The following is a 27,716-nucleotide window of genomic DNA, read 5'->3' as shown; positions in this document are numbered from 1 at the left end:
AATATCCTAATTCATGCAAAATACTTGGTTTCACATATGTTGGGGATGTGAGGGTGGGAGAATAAAGGGGAAGAAGAAAGAAAAAAATCTCAAAGGAAGAAACCAGGATTATTTTGGTTGGAGATTAGTCCTGCTTTCTTTCTCATCCAATAGGTGGTGATTTCTGTTCTTAGTTGGTATCTCCACCCTCAGGATGGTGGGGGTTACCAGGGTGTGAGGGTTGGTCTTGGGTACAGGGTACCTGGAAGTGGGGTATAACACCATCATCCTGTTGGGAGACTGTACCTCAAGGATCTCCTTTGAAGTCTGCTCCTATGATGAGGGTGCCGGGTCTCCTCATCTCATGTGGACCTCACAGTTCCTGCCACCTAAATTAGTCTCTAAAGTGCATCTCCTTCACCCTCTCCCTTTCTACTTCCTAATCAGGAACCTTTCTCTCTGGGGGTCTTGTGTGTTGCACTCTGGTGGCTGTGCACCTGTCACAGAGGGCTGTTTTGAATTGAGCATTCACTCTGCTGAGTTAGAGGTTGCTGGGGATTGGGAGGAATTAGAAAACTATGGGTACCCGGCTATTGGGTGTTTCAAACTGGTAAAGATGGTGATGGAGGTGACCCAACATGGAGGCTGCTGCTTTCAGCCATGGGGGGGATCCAGGTGATGGCTGTGGCATGCAGAGTTGTGGCTATTAGCTTTCTTCAGAGCCTGTGATGTCCCCAGGTGCAGGCAGGCTACCTTGAGTAGGGGACTATGGCACTAGCTGCTAAATCCCAAGATGGAGGCGACTGGGGGAGCCCCACATTAGTAGATGGGGGTCCACATGGAGTGGCGGCCAGAGTTCCTGCATGTGGGTAGCGGCTGAGTGTCCTTTGTGGGGGTGGTGCCTACGCTGGTGGTTCTGCTCAGGCACCTGCAAGATTTGTATGGGCCAGTACTTGGAAGTCCTCTTCTAACTCTGAGGGCCTGGGCCCTGTGCAGCACAGTGGCTGTGATTCCTGTGCGGGATCAGCTGTGGAGGGGTCCTCTACCACTCTCAGCAAAGCAGTATTCCCACTAGTTGAGACCCAGGTCATGGATGACACAGAATGATGCCTCCCTCTGGCCCGCCATCTTGGATCCCCAGCCCTGTGAAGTTCTTACCCAGAATCTCAGGTCTCCAATCTTTGCTCTAAGTATATCTGTTACTTAATGAGATAGAGAGCATATATCTATCTATGTGTATACACACACACACACACACACACACACAATACATAATACATGCATATAATCTTTTACTGATAGGAGCAGCTCTTGAATTTGATAACTTTCAACAAGGTGGAAATTCCCTTAGTAATAGAAATAAATGGAGAATGTGATGTCTTACATTTTAATTGATTCTATAAGCATATAAAGTGCAGTTTAGAATAATTGCGCTTATTTGATACCAGACCTGTGTTTGGACTTCTTCCTGAACTAACCTGAACACTCAAGCAACATGGACTTGTGCCTTCATTCACCTACTAGAGCTCATGTTTTTCTTCTTCCCTAGAGATGGCAAATCCTGAGATAGGTATAAGTAGCTCCACCTCTCATGAAGAGGAAAATCGCTGCACCTTTAACCAGCAAACATCTCCATCTGAGAAGCTTCTGTTAGAAGACCAGATGAGGCGAAAACTCAAATTCTTTTTCATGAATCCTTGTGAGAAGTTCTGGGCTCGAGGTAGAAAGCCATGGAAACTTGCCATACAAATTCTAAAAATTGCAATGGTGACTGTCCAGGTAAGCAGCTCAGATCACAGGAGTGAGTTTGGTAAAAGTGTCTTTAAATAGCAAGAGAACAATGGAAAACAATTTGTAAATTCATGCATAATGGAGAATAATAAATAAGGAAACATGGGATCTCAACCTTTTTCTCCTTAAAATTAGTGAAAAGCTTTGGCTTTTTTTTTTTTTTTTTACTTTTTTTTTCTTTTCATCTTTCATTAAACTGTAATTTTAGCCATAGATCTAATTGGTTTTCAGGGATTGACAATTTTAATATTTGGATTCCAATCAATAGGTTTGATAGTATGTGTATGTGTGTGTATTTGTGGGAGTGATTTCTAAATCAGCCATGGAAACTAGACATCACCTAACAGAAGGACTTCCTTTTCCTCCCTAGTTGGTTTTCTGGACATTTATCTCTCTTAAAAAATGTCATGGGTTTCTGCTAAAGGCAAGTTCTTGGATTCTCACAGCCCTGTGACCATGAGAACTATGCAGAGGGAGAATGTGAAGCTAAATGAAAATTGTCATTAGCCAGTGAGAGATGGAACCATTTTAATTAATAGGGAAATTTTGAATCTAATTACCTTGACATCTTTAAAATTTCTTTGAAAACCATATTTTGTGATGTCTATATATAGTAGTTGTGATTCATTCTTTTGAAAATATGTTTTCCTTCTGATGAGAGTAATTATCTCTTGTTAAAAACCATAGGGTAGGGAGTGGTGGGGGGTGGAGAAAGGAAGGAAGAAAAACAAAACAAAACAAGCAGATGTTAATGGTGAAAGTAAATGATAGGGTTTTTTTTCTTTTGTTAATTTTTGCTTTCTCTTTTTGATGGACAACTGGTGTTAAAAGAGAGATTTGTGAAAAAAAATAAAATCCTGACATTTTTAATTTTAATTGCTTTGTAACTGGGAGACACCAAGGGTAATTCCTATAATCCTATGACGTTGGTAGAATGCTTGCATGTGTTTCTAATACCGGAAGTTATGTTAAGGGAAATGAACATTTGGATGATACTCTGTTCTAGTATATTACTTTACTTAATTCTAACAAAACCATTTTATTTAAAATTAATAAAATACTAGCATTACACATATTGCAGAAAAGAAGACTGCTGTTTATAGTTTTTAAAAAGCCAACATGGCTAGTCAGTGGCAGAATCAAGACTTCGGAAGCAGGTGTACTCTCTCTCTAATATATCACTCTCAAAACAGATGCTGGACTCTCAGTATAGTATTTATCAACTTTGAATTGAACATCTTAATTTCCAGGTGCTAAAACTGTGTCACAATAAAGTTTATCTGTGTTGTCTTGTATACAGGGGACTATGTGTCAACTAAATGAAAGTATTATTGCTTGAAATACCACCCTAAGTATTTTCTGTAGACCAGACTAAATAGTTTTATAGACATCATCATGTTAAATTTTCAAAACAAATTGGAGGTGGGTAATGGGATCTCTATTTTACACACAGGGCACTGAGGCTCGGTGTGACAAAATAACTTGTCATAGTCAGGAAACTGGAAGAATAGAACTGAGATTCAAACTCAGGGTTATATCCTCTAACTCTGAGGTTCTCAATGCACTTTAATCTTTTAGGGAGTCCATCTAACCTTCTTATAATTAGTAGAGTGGTCAACAAGAAAACTGGCCAGTGGTTTAAGCCTGTTGGTAATAAGCATGTAAAAGGTGTTTAGGTGAGCTTTTAACAAGAAACTTAGTTTCTTTATTGTAATGTTTCTTTACTAGTACTTGAGCAATCAAACAAATATCACATAAAGGCAACTTTGTCACTGAGCAAATGAGGGTGACATGGTGACAGTTTATCTCTTTTTATAAAAAAGAAGTCTTTCTGTTAAGTTGAAGATTTTTGTGTTTGTAGCAATAGAAGGAAAAATGTCTACAATGACAGGCCACCTCCTAAGAATTATCCTTTCCCTCTACCTGGCTCAGTCTCTGAATTATAATAGTTATCTCAGTCACTCTTACTCTTGTCTGTCACCAGGCCCTTCAGGGCAATGACCTCATTATGTCCTCAGCACCCAGCTCAGTACTGGCATGTGGAAGGTATTCATGTATTTGAATGAATTGCTAAGAATATCCTGGGAAATCTTTGGAGACTTTTTTGGTCATCAAACTATTATCTTATTGGAATTTGAATGAGGACATTTGGCTTAAAGAGGGTTCTGAGGAATGGGAGCCAAGTTAGGTGGAGAGGATGAATATGTGGTGTTGGTCAGACATCCTAATGGGAGGAAGAAGGGGAAAGATTTCTCAGTTTCTTTGCTGATGGAGCACTGCATTGCTTTGCATAGTGTAATAGGGTGGAGAGAGCTTAGATTTAGTCTCCTGGGTATGGGTTCTAATTTTGATTGAACACTTGCTAATGTTGTGACTTGAAAAATTTGTTTAACTTCTCTGCTCCTTTATGCACTTATTTGTAAATTTGTTATATTAGGGACTATGCTGAGGGGTTGGCTAATAAATATGAGGAAAGTTCCTGGAATAATTTATGGCACATCGGTGCTCAGTGTTGCTCCCCCTTGCATATAAAATATGCCGTGACTCACCCTGGGATCTAAGTCTTTTATTGATACTGAGGATTGAACCCAGGGGTGCTTTACTGAGCCACACATCCCCAGTCCTTTCAGACAGGTTGCTAAGTTACTGAGGCTGGCCTTGAACTTTTGATCCTCCTTCCTCAGCCTCCTGAGTTGCTTTGATTATAGAACATGCCACTATGCTGGCTCAGAGTACACTTTCTAAATGGGGAGGCTAGGGGAGAGGGAGAATAGAGTAGATATTGAAATAGTTTGGGAGAGAAGAAAAGCTGAAAGAGTAAAGCAAGCTTTGGGGTATGATTGAAAGGGTTTCTGTTACTATGGCAGCAGAGCAGTGAAACAGATTTTTGTGTGTGTTTCACACACAAAAAGTTTCATGTGAAACTCTGGAGTCAATCCTGCCTAAATATTAAGAACACATTATATTAATATACTTTAACTTAGAGATGAGTTGAAAGGATATTTTTAAATTTTAGTCTTATCGTTACCATTTTGGAAATGAGGCCTAGGAATATAGTTTGGCCATGGGACTTGGACTTTCTTACCATGCAGTATCCACCAGCTGCAAACCTCCTTGGTATCCTATGGAATTCATGGAAATTCTCCTTTGCTGTTCAAGCCTCTGTACCATCTACCTCCACTTTTTCTTTTCAGATTTTTCCCCTGCTTACTGTTTCTTTTTTCTTTTAAGCTGGTCCTTTTTGGACTAAGTAACCAGATGGTGGTAGCTTTTAAAGAAGAGAACACTATAGCGTTTAAACACCTCTTCCTAAAAGGCTATATGGACCGAATGGATGACACGTATGCAGTGTACACACAAAATGATGTGTATGATCAGATCATCTTTGCAATGAATCGGGTAAGTCAATGAGGGAAAGGAACAGACTGGGAAAATGGTAGCAGTGTACATCATAGAAACTGACCCTCAAGGACAGAATGGGAATAGTTTCATGTGGAAATGTATTATGTATAAGGTCATTTTAAAATTGTCTTTTAAAAAACATTGCCAATAAACATTTATAAAACTAGCATTTGAGAAAAGCTTTTGTTTAGCACTAACGGAAATAGATACTTTAATGACTTAATTAAAAGCTTCAGAGATAGGGCTTGGCATGGGAGCTTCAAAGATTTTAAATGATTATCTATGACCCTGATTAAAGTTTTCATTAAGTCTTCAGAGCTCCTGTTTGCAGAGGGCCTCAACAAATAGTGAGATTATTAACTTTGCAGAGTTTATATAGCAATCAAGATCTGAGAGTTCATTTAAAATAAAGTAAGGCTTTAATGTCATATATTACAATGATTGTATTGTGCTATTGACTACCTGTCAAACAAAAAATAAAATTGTTTTTGATACTGGTGAGTCTATAATCAAATTTTTTTTCTAGAAATAGTACTTTCGCGAGATCCCAAATATCTAATTTTGTAGCTGAAAGTGTTCTTGAAGTTGGTATTTCCAACCTGGGTTAGCTTATAGACAATGTTTCATAATTATTACAACTCTTCTTCAAAACATTATTTTAGTATGATTGTGGCTCTTCATTTTCTAGAGACAATCTATGCACTGTGTGATGAAAAATTGTTAGACTTAAATATGTCTTTATGGCATTAAGATTTTGGTTAGCATTGGGAGTAGTAAAATTAGTGATAGAAATAAGTTGCATAAATTGTTAAACAAAATTACGTCCTACAATTTGTAGAGAGGAAATAGCATAATGCTCAAGAGATTAGTTTTTTTCCATTTTCTTTTTATTTATTTATTTTAATTAGGTATATATGATAGCAGAATACATATTTATTCATTGTACACAATTGCAGCACAACTTTTCATTTCTCTGATTGTATACGATGTAGTGTTGCACTATATGTGCAGTCATACATGTACCTTGGGTAATAATGTCTATCACATTCCACCATCTTTCCTGCCCCAATACCTCCCCACTTCTCCCTCCCCTTTGCTCAATTCAAAGTTCCTCCATTTTTCCCATGCCTCTGTCCATTTGGGATCAGCATCCACTTATCAGAGGGACCATTCAACCTTTGGTTTTGGGGGGATTGGCTAACTCCACTTAGCATGACATTCTCTAACTCCATCCATTTACCTGCAAATGCTATAATTTTATTCTCTTATAATGTTGAGTAATATTCCATTATGTATACATGCCACATATTCTTTATCCACTCATCTATTGAAGGACATGTAGGTTGCTTCTACAGTTTAGCAATTGTGAACTGTGCTGCTATAAGTATGCTGGTTTTAAGTCCTTTGGGTATAGACCAAGGAGTGCAATAGCTGGGTCAAATGGTGGTTCCATTCCGAGTTTTCTAAGGAAACTGCTTTCCAGATTGGCTGCACCAATTTGCAATCCCACCAGCAATGTATGAGTGTGCCTTTTCTCCCCATATCCTTGCCAACGCTTATTGTTGTTTATATTATTGATAACTGCCATTCTGACTGGAGTGAGATGAAATCTTAGAGTAGTTTTGATTTGCATTTCTCTATTTACTAGAGATGTTGAACAAGTTTTCATATACATTTGTTGATTGGTTGTATATCTTCTTCTGAAAAGTATCTGTTCATCTCCTTAGCCTATTTATTAATTGGGTAGTTTAGTTTTTTTGGTGTTAAGTTTTTTGAGTTCTTCATATATCCTGAAGATTAGTGCTCTATCTGACATGCTTATGGCAAAAATTTGCTCCCAAGATGTAGGCTCTCTCTTCTTACTTGTTTCTTCTGCTGAGAAGAAGCTTCTTAGTTTGAATCTATCTATCCCATTTATTAATTCTTGATTTTATTTCTTGTGCTTTGGGAGTCTTGTTAAGGAAGTCGGGGCCTAATCTGATGTGATGAAGAGTTGGGCCTACTTTTTCCTCTATTAGGCACAGGGTCTCTGGTCTAATTCCTAGGTCCTTGATCCACTTTGAGTTGAGTTTTGAGCATGGTGAGAGGTAAGGGTTTAATTTCATTTTGCTGCAGATGGATTTTCAGTTCTCCTAGCACCATTTGTTGAAGAGGTTATCTTTTTGCCAATGTAGGTTTTCAGCTCCTTTGTCTAGTGTGAGATAACTATATTTATATGGGTTTGTCTCTGTGTCTTCTACTCTGTACCATTGGTCTACATGTCTGTTTTGGTGCCAATACCATGCCATTTTTGTTACTATAGCTTTGGAGCATAGTCTAAGGTCTGGTATTGTGGTGCTTCCTGCTTCACTCTTCTTGCTAAGGATCGCTTTGGCTATTCTGGTCTCTTAGTTTTCCAAATTAATTTCATGATTGCTTTTTCTATTTCTATAAGGAATGACATTGGAATTATAATTGGAATCATATTGAATCTGTATAGCACTTTGGGTACTATGACCATTTTGACAGTATTAATTTTGCTATCCAAGAGCATGGGATATCTTTCCATTTTCTAAGGTCTTCTTCAGTTTCTTTCTTTAGTGTTCTGTATTTTTCATTGTAGAGGTCTTTCACATCTATTGTTAAGTTGATTCCCAAGTATTTTATTTTTGAGGCTATTGTGAATGGGGTAGTTTTCCTAATTTCTCTTTCAGAGGATCCATCACTGATGTGTAAGAATGCATTTGATTTATGGGTGTTGATTTTATATATCCTGCTACTTTGCTGAATTCATTTATAATTCTAGAAGTTTTCTGGTGGTTTTTTTTTATCCTCTAAGTATAGAATCAGCAAAGAGTGATAGTTTGATTCTTCTTTTCCTATTTGTACCCTTTTAATTTCTTTCATCTGTCTAATTGCTCTGGCTAGAGTTTCAAGGACTATGTTGAATAGAAGTGGTGAAAGAGGGCATCCCTGTCTTGTTCCAGTTTTCAGAAAGAATGCTTCCATTTTTCTCCATTTAGAATGATATTGGCCTTGGGTTTAGCATAGATAGCTTTTACAAAATTGAGGTATGTTCCTACTATTCCTAGTTTTTCTAGTATTTTGAACAAGAAAGGGCACTGTATTTTGAAGAGACTTGGTTTTAAGATTTTCATTTTAAGTGTATTGAATTTCTCTAAGGTACTCAGCACCAAATTGGTAGTTTTTCTTTTTTTGGGGGGGGGTGTTAAATAGAGGCAAGAGAGAAACAGTCCATTAAAATTTTTTATAAAACATCTTTACTGTTATTGACAGGCCTAAAATCAATCTTCAAAATACAATATTTGGCATTCAGGTCATTCTGCTTCTCAGATCTCCATGTTATTTAAATGTAAAAATCCATATAGATTCTTTATCCTAGTTGCATCCTAGTTGGTCTATTCTTGATACTATAATAAAATACCTGAGACTGGGTAACTTATAGACAACAGAAATCCATTTCTTACAGTTCTTAGGCTAGAAAATCTAAAACCAAGGCATCTGCAGGCTGTGTTCTCACATGGTGGAAGGGCTAAAGGACCTATCTTACTTTTAGTCCTTTTATAATGTTCTCAATCCCATTCATAAGGGCTTCTCCTTCCTAATCACTTCCTAAAAGTCTCACCTCTTAGTATTATCATATTGTGGTTTAATTTCTAACGTAAGAATTTAAGAGGATGATAATACATTCAAACCACTGCACTAGTATGTCAATAAATAATACTAACCATGGTGATTTTCTTTGGGCAGGTGAGTCCCAGCTATCTTCCAAGCACCATTAGGTACTTTTAGCTGAGAATGAATACTATCTATTTTTATGAACAAATAGGATTTTTGTGGTTAAGAGATGAGTTATTCCACATGTATCTGTGGAGTTGGAAATAGGATAGATATCAAGGCAGGGAGGGTCCTTGTTTTCTGTGAGGACATGTCGAACAGTAGAGGTGATAGTCACTAAAGGGAACTGAAAGGTGAGAGTGCCACCTCAGTCACTGGAGGCATTTCCATAACTAATTGTTCATGCTGAAGGGCTTAGTCCCCAGATGGCATCTAACTGGATAACCACCAGGGCTCATCCTGATGGAATATTGCAATTTTAACAGTTTCACATTTGACTACGCTTTTCATGTTTTACCTGTGCATCTACATTTGAGTGTCAAAGACCTAGTGATTTTGTTTTAATGCTGGGTCCTGGCTTTCATTTTACTTCCTCAGTCATTTTTGAGTCATCTTCACTGACTTCTTTTCTTTCATTTGCCCCTTAAATTTGGACAATTCTCAAAGATTTGTATTTTTTCCTGAAGAAATCCCGCCCCCCCCCCACTCACTACCCAGCTTTTGGCCAGCGCGAGGATGAGGTGACTCCCAATCCGCTGCTCACTGTGCTTCTTGCTGTTCCTCAGAGCTGCCAGTCCACAGCAGCTTTGAGTTCTCTTCCACCTGCTCCCCAGACTGCTGCCTCTTTTTGGCCAGTTGCTTAGGTGTAAAGGCCTCAAGTTCTTCTTGGAATCTTTTATTCTTTTAACTCATACTGTATACATTCCTGTGTCTGGTTCGCCTCCAGTTTTTTCCCCACTCAACAGAACTCACCTGTTCTACCATTTCTTGGTTATTTTCTAAACAATTCACCTAGAATCACAGAACTGATTGCATAATATTTCTCACGATATAGATTTAAAGATAGAAACTGCTGCAGTCTGGCTGGGCACAATTCAGGAGCCACTTGTCAAAAGAAACGAACTTTATTTTTAGAACCACACAGGCCAAACAAAACAGCTCCTCAGGAAAAACCCTCAGAGCCCAACTGCCACCACGGGCTTCCCACAAGCCTCTCTCCCAACCACAAGCCTCTCCACCTCCCATAATCCTCCTGCCCTTGAGGCCGATTGGCTGGGTCGCGTGGGTGGAGCCAAAGAAGTCCCCCAATGAGCATCACTGCAGAGGAGCCAATCAGCTAGATGTTGCTGGGGCCGCTGTGAGCCAATCATCAGCTGGCAGTCTGAAAGGGCGGGGAAACAGCCCAATGAGCATCACCACAGAGGAGCCAATCAGCTAGATGTTGCTGGGGCCGCTGTGAGCCAATCATCAGCTGGCAGTCTGAAAGTTTGCTGGCAGCTGGAAGTTTGCTGGGGCCCCTTCGGCTGTGGCTCTCAACAGAAACATATAGACTATCTTTATAAATATGTCTATAGCTCCATAAGCAGTGTGCAGCAACATACTTTTTGTGGTTTTATTCTTTTGTGGTTTTACTCCACAAAAGGAGAGTTATAGAACAGGAGCTCAGATGTTTGCAAACGAGCTCATAAGACTCATTGTAGGTGGTTGGATCTGGAGATCATAGATGGGCCACAAACAAGCATTCTGTAATCAGGAGCCATCAGTTTTAATTTTCTTTGCTTTTGGTGCCACGTCACTACTCAGCTTTTAATTTTGTTTGTATATAATCATCCAAAGGATAATTTGGGACCTTGCATCTGAGTAATAATTTCCTCTCAAGGCTGCAGAGGCCAGAGGGACAGATATCCAGCCTGATTAAAGCCCCACAGAGGCCACAGCGACTTAAGTGCCCTTTGCAGTGAAGTTCCCCAGGGTACTGCCTTCCAACCACACACTCATCTCACATCAAACACAATGAAGTTAGATGAAGACCAAGAACTAAGCATAGATTTGGTAACATGCTGCTCATTGGTGACCTTGGCAAGGCCCAGCTTGGAATGTACCACATAGGCCCATATTATAAATTATTTCCTTCATTTTTCAAGGCATGTTTCCCATGCATCTTTTGTAGAATTATTGTTCTGTGTCCATCATACAAAATTGTTAATTCCAGGAGAGACAGGTATCACATACCTATCTTTATATCACCAATCGTGCTAAACGTATTGCTCGGGGTAAGCTCTGGAACCATCTACAGAAATCCATCAGGTGTACATTGCAATTATTTCAAGGTACCATAGGATTCTCCTTTGTAAAAGTATTCTTTTGTTTTATTTAGAGGACTCACTGAAACAAGGGAAACATTTCCAAGAAAGTGATTAAACTGTATTATAAAGATTAAGTTCCGTTTTTTAAAAGAAAAAGTTTAAATGGTGAGCTGGGAACAAGTGTATCCCATTTCTATTATAGTCGTAAGTAGAACTCAGATCTTGTAGGAAATATTTCAAAGATAAACAATATTTTTACTCATACTGACTGTAACAATCAGTCTCTGGACATAGTTCTTTAAGGAAGGAAAGAACCTCAAAGATGGTGTGGTTTCAGACTTTAGTTTTACAGATAAGGAACCAGAGCTCAGAAAACGTGTGACAGACAGAGATCAGTCTTGAAACCAGAATTCAAGTTCAAGGGTGCTCTTTGCCCTTAGCCTTCCAGGTGCTCAGCAGCAAGTCCACTTACTCTGCATATTAGTATCTCTGCCCTGAGGGGAGGTGGGAACCTGCCAGAGCTGGGGAGGGAGGGACATCATGGCTCACCTCTGCCCTGGCTGGCATGCCGCTTTCTATTTCTTTTTGGTCACAGTACTTGGAGCTGCGCAACATTTCAGTTGGGAATCACGCTTATGAGAACAAGGGGACCAAGCAGTCTGCTATGGCAATCTGTCAGCATTTCTACAAGCAAGGAAGCATCTGTCCTGGAAATGACACTTTTGACATTGATCCCGAAATTGAAACAGGTGATGTTCATCTATAAGCTGGAAGTTTAGTTTTTAACTCTTTGCTTTGTACCTAAAATCATTTATTTCATCTCTGAAAACATTGATATGGTCACTATTAGGGCATAGTAAGAATTATACGGAAGTCATTGTGTCAGCTTCTGTTCTAAGCCTTTACTACAACTCACGAATCCTCACAGAAACCCAGATAAAGCAAGGTTTATTATCATCCCCCATAGAAGGTTGAAGTATGGCTCAGAGAGTTCAGAGCTCTGCTCACGATGGAGCTAGAAAGAGGCAGCACTGAAAGTTGGCCCAGGCGGTCTGTGCTTGGCCATTATACTGCACCACCTCTCATGCCCAAAAGTCAATTAAAGAGATTAGTAGTATGTCTACAACACATCATGGGTTCACAGACTCTTTATGTATTGTATTAAGAGGGATAGTAAAGGACAATTGTAGCAATTACTGAAATTTTTCTAAAATGCTGCTTTTCTTTTTTTGGTACTGGGGATTGAACTCAGGAGCACTTAGTTTAATCACTTTTCTGTGCCACATCCCCAGCCCTATTTAGATACAGGGTCTCACTGAGTTTCTTAGCCCCTCAATGTTGTTAAAGTTGGCTTTGAACTCACAAACCTCCTGCCTCCGCCTCCCGAGCAAGCTGCTGGGATTATAGGTGTGTGCCACACCACCAAACCTGGCTAAAATGCTTTTCTTTATTAAAAAATTGCTTATAGAGAAAAAATTGTCAACACATAATATTTTTAAAAACAGGGCCTTTAAACCGTTTAGGAAATCTTAAGCACTGCAAATGCTTCAAATCCTGTGTTTAGGATACCAAAAGGAAGTGAGAGGCACTCAGAGTTAGGCTTAAAAAGACAAGGAAGCAAGAGGACATTCTATAAGACCCTAAGGAAATGGAGTTGGAGTCTCCATCTCCCAACCAACCCAGAAGTGCTGTGGTCTCTCATGTCTTAAAAACGCAGGAGGCCCTGTCACCAAGTGGTATTGATGTCTAGCTTCCAAAATCTTAATTCAGAAAAACATGAGGCTCTGAATAACTGATCTTAAATGGGCTATCCTTTCAAAATGCAGTTTTATTTTTCTGTTTTAGGCACTACATCATGTTTTTGTTTCTTTCTGTGGCAGAATGTTTCTTTGTAGAACCTGGTGAGGCTTTTCATATGGGAACGTCAGAAGAAAATAAACTCAACTTCACGCTGGACTTCCACAGGTGAGGGGAACAGACAGGAACGTAACTTGTGTTTGTTTGTGTGTGGAGCCACTGAGCCAATGCCTCCTCTCTTTTCTAGACTGGTGACAGTGGAGCTTCAGTTTAAATTGAAAGCCATTAACCTTCAGACAGTTCGTCATCAGGAGCTCCCTGACTGCTATGATTTTACTCTGACTGTAAGTGTGAGGTGCACTGAATTCGGTTCCAATCTGGAGGGAAAAAAAATCATTTTATCTAGTTATATGCTTCGCATACTTGTATTGAGGCAAGATCAAAATGACAAAATATTTCCACATGAATGTTCGTAAGTGGGGCATGGATACAGCTAGCTCTATTTTGCTATAAATTATCTACTTGAGAAATTCTGTAACAGCAGGGACTTGTCTTATCTCCAGTACCAAGAATAGTGTCCGGCGCAGAGTTGATGTTCATACATGAAAGGAGCAGAGGTGTGTGGTTGTGTGTCCAAGGTTCCATACTGAGTTTCCTCATTGTGGATGGTTTAGCCTTCGGGTTATTGCTCACAGTGGCTTTCTCACATTGCCTCTGACTGAATGTCTCTCCTCCTTCCGCCCACCCCATCACTTCTATGTTGTCTGCGTTCCAGTTGCAGGTGGAGCTGTAAAGCTCTCTAGCAAGCAAGAGATGCTGTCATGTGAGTTTATCGGCTCTCAAGATCAGATCACTCACCTGCTACTGTTTGGTCATAGCAGGAGAGCGTTTGAAACAACTTAGCTTCATATGATGCAGATTTCTGTTACTTCAATGGTCGTTTTAATCAAAAGCTACGCTTCTGATAGTCAGCTAATTGATTGTAAAAAAAATCAAGTTTTCAGAGATTGAGGTTAGAAGAAAAATCTAGCATATAATATAATGTAATAGTTATACAGGACATTTAACAAGAAAAAGCAGTAAAACCATAAGACTAGTTTGAATTAGCCTACATATTTTGATCTTCATATTATCAGCAAGTTATGAATTATCAGTATTACTTGATTTCTTAAACTTCAGCTATCATCCACAATCTCCTCTCTTTATTCTCTCTCTCTTGGGTTTGAGAAATGACAATTTTCAGGTCTTTTCTAATTTTTCTACCTTCTTTGTGAACTTCTTTGTGATTCCTTGGTTAGAAATACATTCTACACACTGAACTCCTAGGTGTTTTGTGGGCTTCCTCTTTTGTTCACCCCTCCCCCACCTCCTTTTTGGATTTTTATATGGGTTTAACAGCTTCTCCTTTTTAGGATTTTTCTCAGTGTTTATCATCAACTCTGCTGGTAGAAAGCCTCTTGAAGTCAGGAATCATTTTGTTAATGTTGTGATCCCTCAGCAAAAATAAAGGTGACAAAAATATTTGTGCGACAGGTAAATGAAATATTAGTGAGATCTGGACCCTTGTCAGTGGCCCAGTTCAGTGGTATCAGCAAACTGGATTTTTAGCCACAGGCAGATTTGTTTTATTTTCAATATTATTGTTGGATCATCCTAAAGCTATGCTTCTTTATAGTGGATTTAGCATTGTATCTCACAGAACTTCAGTAGAGCTTGTTTCCTATGAAGTGATTTAATAATAAAAGCCATTAATGCACCTGTATCCTTGGATGGAAACATGGGCTACACAGCATATATCTGACACAAAATGTAGGGGATCTGGAGTCAGATAAATCTGATTTCAGCTCACCAGTTAGTAGCTATGTAATGTTAGGCAAATTATTTATGTGATTTGCACCTCAGTTTTCTCATCTATAAAACAAAAATCAATGTCTGCCTGACTGACAAGATTATCACCAAGATGTGAGATAATATATATACAGGACTGACTTAAGTATTTGTTATGTACTGGAAAACAACTACTCTTCTTGGTTTTCTGTGTGTTTGTTGTTGCCTTTGTTTTTTTGTGGTGCTGGAGTTCCAATAGAGGGCTTTGCCCATGTGAGGTGAAGGACTCTACCACCGAGCTACTGCTCTTGACCTTCAACAGCTATTTTTAAACCTTTGTGTGGGTGCCCCCAGTTAGATTTATAATGGAAAAAAAAACAGCGCATTTTCAATCATGCATAGTACTTTAATGATTTGTGTATCATGTACTTTGAAGATCTTTATTAGAGGCATAAATATCTAGGATTCTTATATTCTCTTGAAGAATTAGTTCTTTCATCATTATGAAACAGTAGTTTTTAACCCTGATAACATTCTTTACTCTTCAGCTTTCTTTTGATTAGTGTTAACATGCTAAATCTTTTTTTATCTTTTTAATATTAGTCTAATTGTGTCTTTTTATTTAAAGTGGGTTTCTTGTTAGGCATAAAATTGTGTCTACCTTTTTTATCCAGTCTTACAATCTCTTTTCATTAGCATGCTTAGGACATTTCATTTTTTGTGGTTATTAATGTTTTCCATTTTTTTCTGCCCTCTTTAAAAATTTTTATTCTGTAGTTGTAGATGGACAGAATGCCTTTATCTTATTTGTTTGTTTTTATGTGATGCTGAGGATCGAACCCAGTACCTCACACATACTAGGCAGGCACTCTACCAGTGAGCTACATCCCCAGCCCTCTGCTCTTTATGATTAAGTATTTTTTATTATTTCATTTCTCATTTTAGTTATACCTCTTTGATGTTTTATTTGGAGGCTTACAGTATACATCTCTAAAAATCTACCTTCCAGTGATGCTACATCACTGCCTGAATAGTAGTATTAGAACCTTATAATCATGATTGCACGTCTCCCATCTTAGTTTTTATGTTATTGTTGTCACACGGCTTCCTTTCTTTCCTTTTTTAAAATTAGAGCTTAAGGGTTATACATGGTAGTCGGGTTCATCTTGACAAATTCATACAACAATTTATTTCTGTATGTGTTATGGAGTTCTAAAGCTCTGTAGAAAGCACACGACGCTCTCATGTGAGTTTATCACCTCACAAGATCAGATCACTCACCTGTTACTCTTTGGTTATACCTTATTATTATTTTTCTTTAAATAGCCGATTATTTTTAAAAATTATTAAAATGATAAGAAAAGTATCTGTATATTTTCTTATGTACCTACCATTCCCAGTGTGCTCCATTCTTGTTTGTAGGACAGTTTTGCATCTGGTATCATTTTCCTTCTGACAAAGGGCTTTCTTTAACATTTCTTTCTCTTTTAAAAAAATATCTTTAGTTGCAGATGGACACAATACCTTTATTTTGTTTATTTAGTTTTTTTTCTTTTGTTTATTTAGTTTTTTTTTAATGTGGTGCCTCACTCGGGCTGGGCAAGCACTCTACCACTGAGCCACAACCCCAGCCTCCCTTAACATTTCTTACAGTCCAGGTCAGCTAATGATGAATTCTTTCAGCTTTACATCTGAATAAGTAATTTGACTTTATTTTAAAATACAGTTTGGATATAGATATCTTGTCCTTCCCCTCCATGGTACAGTTTCTGATGAGAAATCTGCTGTCATCCTTATCTTTGTTTCTCTGACCAGGATGTGTTTTCCCCCGACTCTTTTTAACATTGTCTCTTTATTTTTTAATTTAAGCAATTTGGCTATGAAATGCCTTGAGGTTATTTTCTTCATGTTTCCTATGTTTGAAGTTCATTGAGCATCTTTGGTTGGTGATTTGTAGTTTTTATTGCATTTGATATTTATTCGTCATGATTTCTTCCCATATTTTTCTGTCATTTTCTCCTCACCTTTCAGAGAATTCAATTACATCTATATTTGGTCACTCAAAGTTGTCCCATAGCTTTGCTAATGTTCTGCTTATTTGTTTCATGTTTCAGTATTTATTCTCTGTGTTTTTCATTTTGGAAGGTGTTTATTGCTGTGTTTTCAAATTTACCAATTTTTTTCCCTGTGCTTTTTAATCTTTTCTAATTCTATCCAATATAGTTTTCTTTTTTGTATGAGGCATTCAGCTTCTTCTGAACCTTATTTGAGATGTGATTGACATTAAATCGTGATTTACTCATTCCAGATATTTAATGAGCACCTCTTATTCATAAGATTCTAATGCTCTTCAAACAAAACATTTTCTCCTTGGCAAGGATTTCTGACTCTGCCACATAATACTGAGCATTTTTATTGCATGAGGCTGTTCTGGGCCTTCTAGCCACTGTGAAGGACAGTCAGTGACAGTGCTCTCTGTTACATGTGGAGGAAAGAAGCTTGCAATTCATTCTTTCAGCTGTTCATCTGAATAAGTAATTTGAAACAGAGTGACAAGATTCTAAACCCATTTGAAATCTCATATCTGGGGCTGGGGATGTGGCTCAAGCAGTAGTGCGCTTGCCTGGCATGCGTGCGGCCCGGGTTCGATCCTCAGCACCACATACCAACAAAGATGTTGTGTCCACCAAAAACTAAAAAAACAAAAAAAATACCAAAAAATTCTCTCTCTCTCTCTCTCTCTCTCTCTCTCTCTCTCTCTCTCTCTCTCTCTCTCATCTCTCTCTAAAAAAAAAAAGAAAAGAAATCTCATATCTGAAGTGAATCTGACTGCCTCACATGAAGAAGCTTCAATAAAATTAATCAAATTACAGACTTTCATCAAAGCTGCTTCTGGATTTGAGAGGGAGAGAAGAGGAGAGGGGAGGTGAGGGGCAGCAGGGTGCTGAGGGGCAAGGATTGATTTTCTTGCCTTGTCTTCCCTTTTCCCTGCATGGGGAGAAGGAGGCAGCTAGAAGGGGAAGACAGCAGGAGGCCTGTGGGGGGCATTCCAGCATAGCTTCACCCTGCTTGTTGCCCTGTGTCTTACTGGTTATCTCAGAAAGCAAGACATGGCTGGCGACTTCCTGTCACCAAGCCCTTTATAATATATGTGAAGCTAGAGTGACCACATAATCTAGGCCCCGAATGAACATTTTGAAAGCTCCACCTGAAATGTGTCAAGACAGAATGAGCGCCCGTGTTAGTAAAACTTGCAGGAAAACTGAAAATCTACCCCCAGCTGAGGCCCTGCTGGAAATTAGGGTAAAGCATAGCAGCACCAGCTCTCACCACATTAAGAGGGTGTCTGGAGGGACTTAGAACTGGTAGACGGAGTAGGTACTCTTATTACAGAAGGTGCGCAGGGGTGGAGTGCTGTCCTAGAAATACAGGGTTTTGGAGACTAAAAGTTCTCTACAGAAGACTCCTACAATCTTCTCAATTCACAGAGAAATAAGGAAAACTTCCCAAGGTTGAATAAAGGTAGCAATAGGTTGGAGATGGGAATCTGGGTCTCCTGTACCAAAAGAGTTGCTTCTCAATCAGTACATCGTGGTATTTTAGCTTCAAAAACTGTACACATATCTTTGACCTTTTTTATTTCTTCACAGATAACATTTGACAACAAAGCTCATAGTGGAAGAATTAAGATAAGTTTAGATAATGACATTTCCATCCAGGAATGTAAAGACTGGCATGTATCTGGATCAAGTAAGTGATAAGTTCTACTCATTTTTGGAATGCTTACTAAAAAAAATGTAAAATGGTTATTAAATTACTGTCCCAAAGATGTGTGGAGCACCAAATAAAAGATTCCCAAGTCCCCAATTCTCTGCAGTATCAGTAGATACCTGATATTTCGGATAATATGTAAGTTATTAGTATTGAAATGACTCCTTTCATTCTCCACGTGTCCTTGCTTGCCAAGAACATACTCATAGACCCCACTGTGACCTACATGTACCAAACCGATATTTATTGAATGCATATTGCATATTTCTATCTTCATTTTTCTCCTTTGGTATTTTAAAGTATCTTTGTGAGAGGCTGAATCCTTGTTTACAGAGGAAGAAACCAAGGCTCAGAAGTTATGCATACTATCTATGGTCATGCAGGCAGGGAGAAGTCAGGTATGATTTTACCCTGAAGCATCCCACATATTATAATTGTCTTCCATCCAGGTTAAAAAGTAGACTAAAGGAGAAAAGGGTCTACTCTTAGAATCCAGGTCTATACTGAATAATGTCAAGAATCTTGCATATGGAGACTTAAGGACTTGAGAAAACTGCCTGGAAAGAATTTATATGTCCATTTTATGGATAGATAATTTATCCATTAGATTTTAGATCCAAAACAGATCTCTACATTTTATCTATCCCTCATCAATAACAATGGAGTGCTTAATAATTAGGTCAGGGGTTCTTGGATTCCATTGAGAAAAGGGATCATGGCCGGTATCTGCTAAGCAGTAGTTCCCCAGCTCCTCACAGGACAGTTAGTAGGCACCTAGGAATGGGTAGTAATCCTTGCTCAGACAGTATTTGGATAATTACTGTTTTAGGGGTTCCTACTAATTGATTTACCAAGTTTAAAAGTAATAAGGATATAATATGAGTAAATGAAAAGAAATTTCTGCATTGTATTTTTTTTTTGTACTGACAGGCAACTTTGAATGTATGAGGCTCTTGAATCACAAACTTTATTTCAATCACAAAGTTGTTTATTTCAAAGACAAACCTGTTTTGTCATCTATAAACACCATAATCCTTTCTCTTTTTTTTTTTCCACAAATTTTAGAATAGGGAAAATTAGAGGATATGAAAGTACCTGGCACACAGGCTTCCTCTCAATGTTTATTTATTGGTTTTGAAGTTTTTCTAATGTAGATGTAGACATTGTGTAGCCCTTATGTGCCTCATGGCAAATAGGGTGCTTCACGACAGAACTAGTCTTAAGTACTTTATCTTTGTATCAATATAGAGCAGTCTAACTGGCTAGAAATAAGTTCTGTAGCAGAGCTGAGGCCTTTGTCTGTCTCTCTTCATTGACTCTACTCATGTAGCCAGATTTTAAACCTTTTCTTTTAAGGTACTAAGGACTGAATCCAAGGCCTCACACATGGTAGGCAAGCACTCTACCACTGAGTTACCTTCCAAGCCCTTTTTATTTTTTCAAGAAAGAGTCTTGCTGAGATGCACAGGCTGGCCTTTTGATCCTCCTGACTCAATCTCCTGAGTCACTGGGATTACAGGCATATGTCACCATGTCTAGCAACTTTGTACTTTTGATTCTCCAAAAGCTCTGAGTGAGTGACCCTTTCTTATCACTCAGGTATCAGCTAAAACTTACTGCCCCCTAGGTGAGACTTCTTACTAGGCAATATACACAGAACTCCTCCCCACTCTCCCACTCCAATTGCTCCACACACTACAGTGGTTCTCAAATATTAGCATCACCTAGAGGATGTGAAGACCCATAGAGTTTCTGAGGTGCATTTCTAACAAGTCCCCTAGGGATGCTAAGAACTAACAATATAGAGTGACAGGTGCTGGAAACAGCCGACAGAGGTTTAAACCCTGACTTTGCTACTTACATCACCTTGGGCAAATTATGTAACTTGCACAAGGCCCTGGGTTCAATCCCCAGCACCACAAAAACAAAACAGAACAAAACAAACAAACAAACAAAAAAAACCCAAAATAAACATATAAAGGACTTAGTGCTATGTCAAGAAATGTGCTCATTACATATCAGCTATTGTGATTTATTTGGTTTATATCCCTGACTTCTATCTGAAAGTATTTTGTCCATGTACTTATTTACTCCTTAACTTGTCTCACTGCAGTAGAACAGAAACTCCAGAAAACCAGGAGTCTTGTCTATCTGGTCTGTTACTGTGTCCCAAACTCTAGAAAATGGCAAATGAATAGTGGGTACTTAAGGAATATTTATATCCAGATAAATAGCTGTTAATAGGTGGTGGGGGAAGGATAATTCTATTTAGAACAAAAGATCACAAGCTGATAATTTTATTTGATTGATGGCCATGGTGATTTTCTAAAGAAGGGCTTTCAATCTTAGTTAAATGCTGGTTGGAAGAATGTCAAGTCTTCTTTTCTTTGTTGTCTTTCTGGAAAGAAAGTTGGAATTTTCTGAATCATTCTGAAAAAGAAGTTGATGCCACCATCTTAATGCCTTACCACCTACAAACTACGTATGCTCTTTGCTTCTAGTTCAGAAGAACACTCATTACATGATGATCTTTGACGCCGCTGTCATTCTGACTTGCTTGTCTTCGTTACTCCTCTGCTTCAGGTCTGTGGTTAGAGGACTTCAGCTTCAACAGGTAGGAGCTGGTGCTTTCTGGGAATGCAGATGGCATTTTGATAGACAGGGAAATTCACTGTACCTCTCTTCTTTCCTCTAAAGGAATTTGTCAGTTTTTTCCTCTTCCATTATAAGAAGGAAGTTTCTGTTTCTGATCAAATGGAATTTGTCAATGGATGGTACATTATGATTATCGTTAGTGACATGCTGACAATCATTGGATCAATTCTGAAAATGGAAATCCAAGCTAAGGTAAATATTTTTCCTAATGATTTGTGACATTTCCATCATTAGTATCTGATTTGGATTAATGATAATCTATTTTTGCAGAATGTGAGAATTCATTCTCTCTCTCTCTCCCTCCCCCACCCTCTCTCTGTGTATTTTTTTGGTATCAGGGATTGAACCCAGGGGTGTTTAGACACTGAGCCACATCCCCACCTTTTAAAAATATTTTATTTAGAAAAAATATATATTTTATTTAGAGATAGGGTCTTGCTGAGTTGCTTAGGGCCTCGATAAGTTCCTCAGGGTAGCTTTGAATTTAGATTCTCCCGCCTCAGCTTCCCCAGCTGCTGGGATTACAGATGGTACCACCACTGGGCAATAATTTCTTCCAAGTTTTATGTTGAGTAAAGTTGAAATTGATAACAATTGACTAGAGTAATTTTCTTTACTCTAGTCAGGAAGTCTCTTAGGCAGATGTTTTTGGAGGATAATCCATAAGCCACTGGGTCAAAATCATGGATGCCCAGTAAAAATGCCCTGTTAGACCTTCTGAATCTGAACTCACAGGTGGGGTCTGTAAGTTCTTATACACAACAAAATTCATACACACACCAAGATAATAATGGTGAGAGTTTTAAAAAATCTTACAAAATATATTAAAATCCTCAATATAAAAAGAATGGGTTAGAGGGCAAAGCAAGGTCAAGGTATGGTGCTTGCATTTGTTTCCTATCATTCAGAAAATACTCTCATTTACTTGCTTTTCCCATTGATGTGCTCCAAGATTATCCTTTTTAAGTTATGATTAACCTAGCTCTGAAAGAAATTCTTCCCCCAAGTAAAACCAAATTAAAAAACTAATATTGTTCAATATAGTCTTGCTCAATCTTACATTTTTCTAGCCTTGGTGCAACTAATTATGATTCTGAGTCACAAAGGGAGCCAGTGATGAGCCTGGGCAGAGACCATAATTGCAATGGCTCTGATCAAAGAGGAGCTTATTTCTCTCTTAGTAATAGTCAGGGTGGGTATTCTAGAATGGCAAGCAGCTCAGCTCCCTGCTGTCATTCAAGAACCCAAGTTTCTCCCATTTTGTTTTTTTGCCATCCCTAAGGCTCAGCCTGACTACATGATCCACACTGGGTCACCTCACAAATGGGTGGCCTCTGGGAAATGAAACTATCCCAAAATATACATACACCAAGGTAATGGTGGAAGCTTTCCCCTGTTTTATAGCCTTGGTTCAAGGGTAGTAAACCTCATTTCTTTTCATATCTTTACTGGAGACAACAGTCAAACTGCACTGCAAGGGATCCTAGGGCATATGCTTAGGAAGTAGATAAAAAATAAAGAAAGAAAAAGGAGTGGTAGATTTGCAGTATATTTTTATTTTTACCAAACTCAAAGATCACTCATCTCCATGAGTCCTTATTGGTGTCCAATAAACTTTCTCCATTTTCCTAGACTATTCATTCCTCCTGTCTCACAGATGATCATTCCTTCTCTTCTGAAACCTCTGACCCCATCCTCACACTCAGCTGATGACCTTACTTCTTATTTTACAAGACCAAGAGGGGAAAACAAAACAGAACTTTGGCGAACTCCCACACCCCTTACCTACCTATAAGCATGAGTGCCTATACCTTCTGTTTTTTTTTCCTCTTTCCTGTGAATAATAGGTGCCCTCCCCACTCACTTACTCAAGGACACAGCTCCAGCTAGTCTTCCTTCTCTCTGAATCATCAATTTCCCTCTCTCTCCCAGGTAGTCATCCTCTAGCATGTTTCTCCTTTCAAAAGGGATAAAATCTCAGCTTTATTTCTCTATTCCAGCTTCTGCCCCATTTCTCAGATTCCCTTTTCATAGGAAAGATCCTCAAAAAAGTAGTTATCTCATTGTTGTAGTTCTTTTCCTTCCCTTTCTCCTTATATCTATTCTTTTTTAAAAAATTTTTTTAGAGAGAATTTTTTAATATTTACTTTTTAGTTTTAGTTTTCGGCAGAAACAACATCCTTGTATGTATGTGGTGCTGAGGATCGAACCAGGGCCACACGCTCCCCAGTCGAGCGCGCTACCGATTGAGCCACATCCCCAGCCCCTCCTTATATCTATTCTGATCAGGCTGCCCTGCCACTCTATGGAGTCTTTCTTCCAGTGATCTCCCCTGTTGCTAAGTCCATGAATCAATTATTTATCCCCATCTTGACCTGTCAGCAACTTTTAACACTACTGATCATTCTGTCTTTGGTGGCACTTTTCCACAAGGCTGTCACTTACCTGGCTTTCCTCCTGAGTCACTGACTCGTATTCAGACTTTCCCTTGCTGGTTCTCCTTCACCTTGTCAACCTTCAAGGTGTTGTGCTTACATACCTTCTCTTTTCTGCCACTACCTTGGTAATATCTTCTAATATCCATTAGCTAATGTTCCCAAATGTATATCTCCAGCTTGGAATTCTCTAGATTCCAGACCTGGGAATCCAAATGTGTATGCCACATCTCCACTTGGATGTTTACTTGTCCTCCCAAATTTAACTCACCTGAAACAGAAGTAGAATCCCCACCTCCACAGTGCAGACCTGCCTCTTCCATGGCCTTTCCAATTCCAGTTAATGTCAACTCTCTTCAGTTGCTCAAGCCAAAAACCATAGATTCATCAAGAATTCCTCTTTCACTGATTCCCTCTCTCACGCATGTAAGCCAAGAGGAAACGATATTGTTCTAGTTTTAAAAATCACCTCACCCCCACCACTATTCCCAGCCTGGTCTCAGCCATCACCAGCTGTTACTGCAATAGCCCCCCCATTCCTCCTCTAACCATCTGCTGTCAACCACAGCAGACATTTGACTATGAGGACCTATGCTATCCTTACCTTATGTCTCCATATTCTATCAGTTGCTCCCTCTCTCACCAGGCTCCCTCCTGCCTCAGGAACTTTGTACTTGTTGGGTCCTCTGCCTGGAAATCTCCTTCCCAAGATTTTTGCTTGACTTGCTTCCTCATTCCTTCCAGATATTTGCTCTTGTGCTACCTTTTCATTGAGATCATCCCTGGTTACTCTATTTCAAATTATGAACCTGTCCCCATTCTGCATCCCCTCCCTGACTTTTCTTCTCAGCCTTTACCACCAGCTATCTCTCTGAACACCCAGCCTCCCCCTGCCCCATCTAGAATGCCAACCAATATTTCTTGCCCAGATGACTTTGCTGTTTGACTATTTTTTTTTTCACTCCATCTTAGAGTCTAACAAGTTATGATGTCTGTAGCATATTTCTTGGGACTTCTACCTTGCTCGTGTGGCTTGGAGTCATCCGGTACCTCGGTTTCTTCCAGAAGTACAATGTAAGGAAGTGCATGATTCGCCATGCCGTTGGCATTTGTTTCAAAGTTATTGTTCTGCTTTGGACCAACGACAAGGGGATTCTAATGACTTGTCTCACTTTCCCAGCTCCTTATTCTGACCCTTCAGGCAGCGTTGCCCAATGTCATCAGGTTTTGCTGCTGTGCAGCTATGATTTATTTAGGCTATTGCTTCTGTGGATGGATTGTGCTGGGCCCTTACCACGACAAGGTACTGATAAACCACATTTTTACTTTGTTGTTACTAAGCTTTTAGAATGGGGCCAAGGGCTTGTTTATCCTTTTTAAAGGAACTTCTTTTGTGATTCAGCCTTAACATGTAGAAGGTAGTATATCTGTTGCCATATTTATAAGCTAGAAAAGTGTGACCAACTTGAGAGAATCATTGATTCACTCAACTGTCCCGAATTCTGTTTGGAATATGTCAATTATTAAGTTCTTTCTACTATCAGCAAATTTTAGTCAATTTGATTCATCAGCATATATCAGAGAAGGACATGGCTAAGCCTTCTTAAAATGTGACTTTATTTTTTTTTAAGTTGTATATAGAGAAATTGGTAGCAATATTTGAAACTTTTGTTACCAGAGGTGTAGTCTTGAAAATTATATCTTACCTTAAATGGAATGAGCTTTAAAATGAAACATACACACGTGCATGGTTGGGATCCAGGCATCTCTGCAGAATGCCAGGGTCTCTTTCTATGAAGGTAAAGAGGAAGAGGAAGGCTTATCTTAGAAAGGCCCCGCAGGTACAGATTTGGTACTTCTGCCTTCCATTCAGATTGCTCCAATTAAGAGGAGCACCAAAAAAGGGCAGCTTATTCCAGAAGAAAAAAAAAAGCAATAGGTCTGTGTGTGGTATATGCATCACAAAGCAAATGCTGTGACTACCTCAGGTTATTTGTTTGCAAAGGGTAACTTGGAATATCTGGCCCCATTATTTTTAAAGTAACATCCTGAACACAGGTCTCCAATGGGAAGGAATGTGGAAGAAAATGAATTTTTCTCTTTTTCTTTTTCCAGTTCCGTTCTCTGAACAGGGTTTCTGAGTGCCTTTTCTCCCTGATAAATGGAGATGATATGTTTGCCACATTTGCAAAAATGCAGGAAAAAAGTTACTTGGTCTGGATGTTTAGTAGAATTTACCTCTACTCGTTCATCAGCCTCTTTATATACATGATTTTAAGCCTTTTTATTGCACTGATCACAGATACATATGAAACGATTAAGGTAGGTTTACCAAGAGCCATATGTACCAACTTTCTTCTAGATTTTGTATGGTGACAATAACACTTAGGACCAAAGAAATAAAGAAAGTTGATGGATGTTAACTTCTTCGGGGTAGAGAAAGTCTTAATTTTAGAGGCAAAACCAGAACTGAAAGCATAGGAGAATTTCCAGAATGTTAACAGTCTTGTCTTTAAGTAACTGTGCTTTCACAAGCAACTTTTCTAACATTTTATTAGAATTATAAGGATCAGTATTGGGTGAGTAAAATATCTGGAACTGCAGAAAGCCAGAATTGTGTGGTAAACTTTAGAAATCGATTTTCATAAAGAAAAACTGAGCCCTCCATTTGGTGTGTGCTGTAACTGAATCCATTACTCTTTGCAATGCTCTTTGGGGCACACCCCCAGGGGCTCAACCTCTGGAGCAGCAAAGGGATTATGGCAAGTACTCAGTGCTTTCTCCAGTCAGAAACCTGATTTTAAAAGTTATAATTTTAAACCTGATTTTAAAAGTTGATAATTATGATCACCTTGCTTGTGAAGACTGAGCCATGACTACATTCTTGACCAACTTTCAGGTCAAGAAATGCTCTCTTCGATTCTTGTGTGGCAGATGTGTGCTTTGGTCCTCCAAAAATGACTGGGAAAGATTGCAGATGTAACTATCAAATACCTCCCCATGGGGCTTTTAAAATTCAGTATCTTCAACTCTGTGTGCAGAGAACTGTGTCATTCAAGGGTGACATCCCAGAAGGCTAAGAGTAACAGTTTGATGACACAAGCTAATCATTGTAACATTATACATTGTAACATTTCAGATGTTACCCTCTCTCCCTGGGCTCAGAGCACTTGCAAAATGGTTGAGTTATTTTGGATCCTTTCTGTTTAGGAAATCCTAAAGATCTCATATCCTATACTTTGATGCTTATGTGGCCCTTAAACAAACCTGTCTGCCTGAAGGAGTAACTCCAAAAGGGTTCACAGGTGCCTTATAAGGCATTCAGACCTTTGTCCAGAAACCTGCACCAGTGTCAAAAGCTATGTGCTGGGGCTGGGGATGTGGCTCAAGTGGTAGCGCGCTCGCCTGGCATGCGTGTGGCCCGGGTTCAATCCTCAGCACCACATACAAAACAAAGATGTTGTGTCCGCCGAAAAACTAAAACAAAAAATAAATATTAAAATTCTCTCTCTCTCTCTCTCTCTCTTAAAAAAAAAAAAAAAAAAGCTGTGTGCTGAGGTCATCTGGGGGAAGACCAGGGATGTCCACCCCTCAGCCCCCCAAAACACCTCTACCAATCTATATTAGTTGGGTTTCATCCAAGAAACTTCCTTCACACAGACATAGAAGCCAAGGGGATGCAGCAGTGACAGAGGGTCCCAGGTTTTACATGTGGCTGACTGGAGTCTCTCCAGAAGGGAGACAGATGCCTAGCCAGGCTCCACATGCTCATTGTGGGCTGAAGTGGACTGGGAAGAGAAGAGCTGAGGAAGGCAGCTGCAGAGTCCCAGGTCTACTTTACATCAGCCAAACCTAAGGGTGACTCCAGAGGCTGTCTCTCCCTAAGCTACACTGCCCCTCTAGGAAAATCCCTGCCCTTATCAAATGGTCCATTTTGTATTTGGAATAAAGCTGTTTTTAAGGGCTTTACTAATGAGAGCTTTTCCCTTCTTCTGCATAGCACTACCAGCAGCATGGATTCCCAAAGACTGAACTTCATACCTTTATATCAGAATGCAAGGACTTACCCAATTCTGGAAAATACAGATTAGAAGAGGAATCTCCAGTATCTTTATTCTGCTGTTGTAAAAAGTAG

The 27,716-nt window shown here is 39.1% G+C and overlaps 1 protein-coding gene across 2 annotated transcripts; it reads left to right on the top strand.

Annotated features, from left to right (window-relative positions):
• Positions 1 to 1,530: 1,530 nt before the first annotated feature.
• Mcoln3 (mucolipin TRP cation channel 3) lies at positions 1,531 to 27,716 on the top strand. 2 transcript variants are annotated; one of them, XM_026406157.2, is made up of 12 exons: positions 1,531 to 1,758; positions 5,002 to 5,169; positions 11,692 to 11,845; positions 12,977 to 13,061; positions 13,141 to 13,237; positions 18,371 to 18,470; positions 20,993 to 21,105; positions 21,189 to 21,338; positions 24,554 to 24,655; positions 24,762 to 24,884; positions 25,697 to 25,903; positions 27,582 to 27,716. In XM_026406157.2, the coding sequence occupies exons 1-12, from the start codon at positions 1,531 to 1,533 to the stop codon at positions 27,714 to 27,716; spliced, it is 1,662 nt and encodes a 553-aa protein (XP_026261942.2). The 2 variants fall into 2 exon arrangements, with proteins under 2 accessions (XP_026261942.2, XP_026261943.2); XM_026406158.2 differs by lacking the exon at positions 5,002 to 5,169.

Source organism: Urocitellus parryii, chromosome 11 (assembly GCF_045843805.1).
Source record: "Urocitellus parryii isolate mUroPar1 chromosome 11, mUroPar1.hap1, whole genome shotgun sequence".
NCBI classification, from domain to species: Eukaryota; Metazoa; Chordata; class Mammalia; order Rodentia; family Sciuridae; genus Urocitellus; species Urocitellus parryii.
This window is presented reverse-complemented; position numbering and strand designations above follow the sequence as displayed.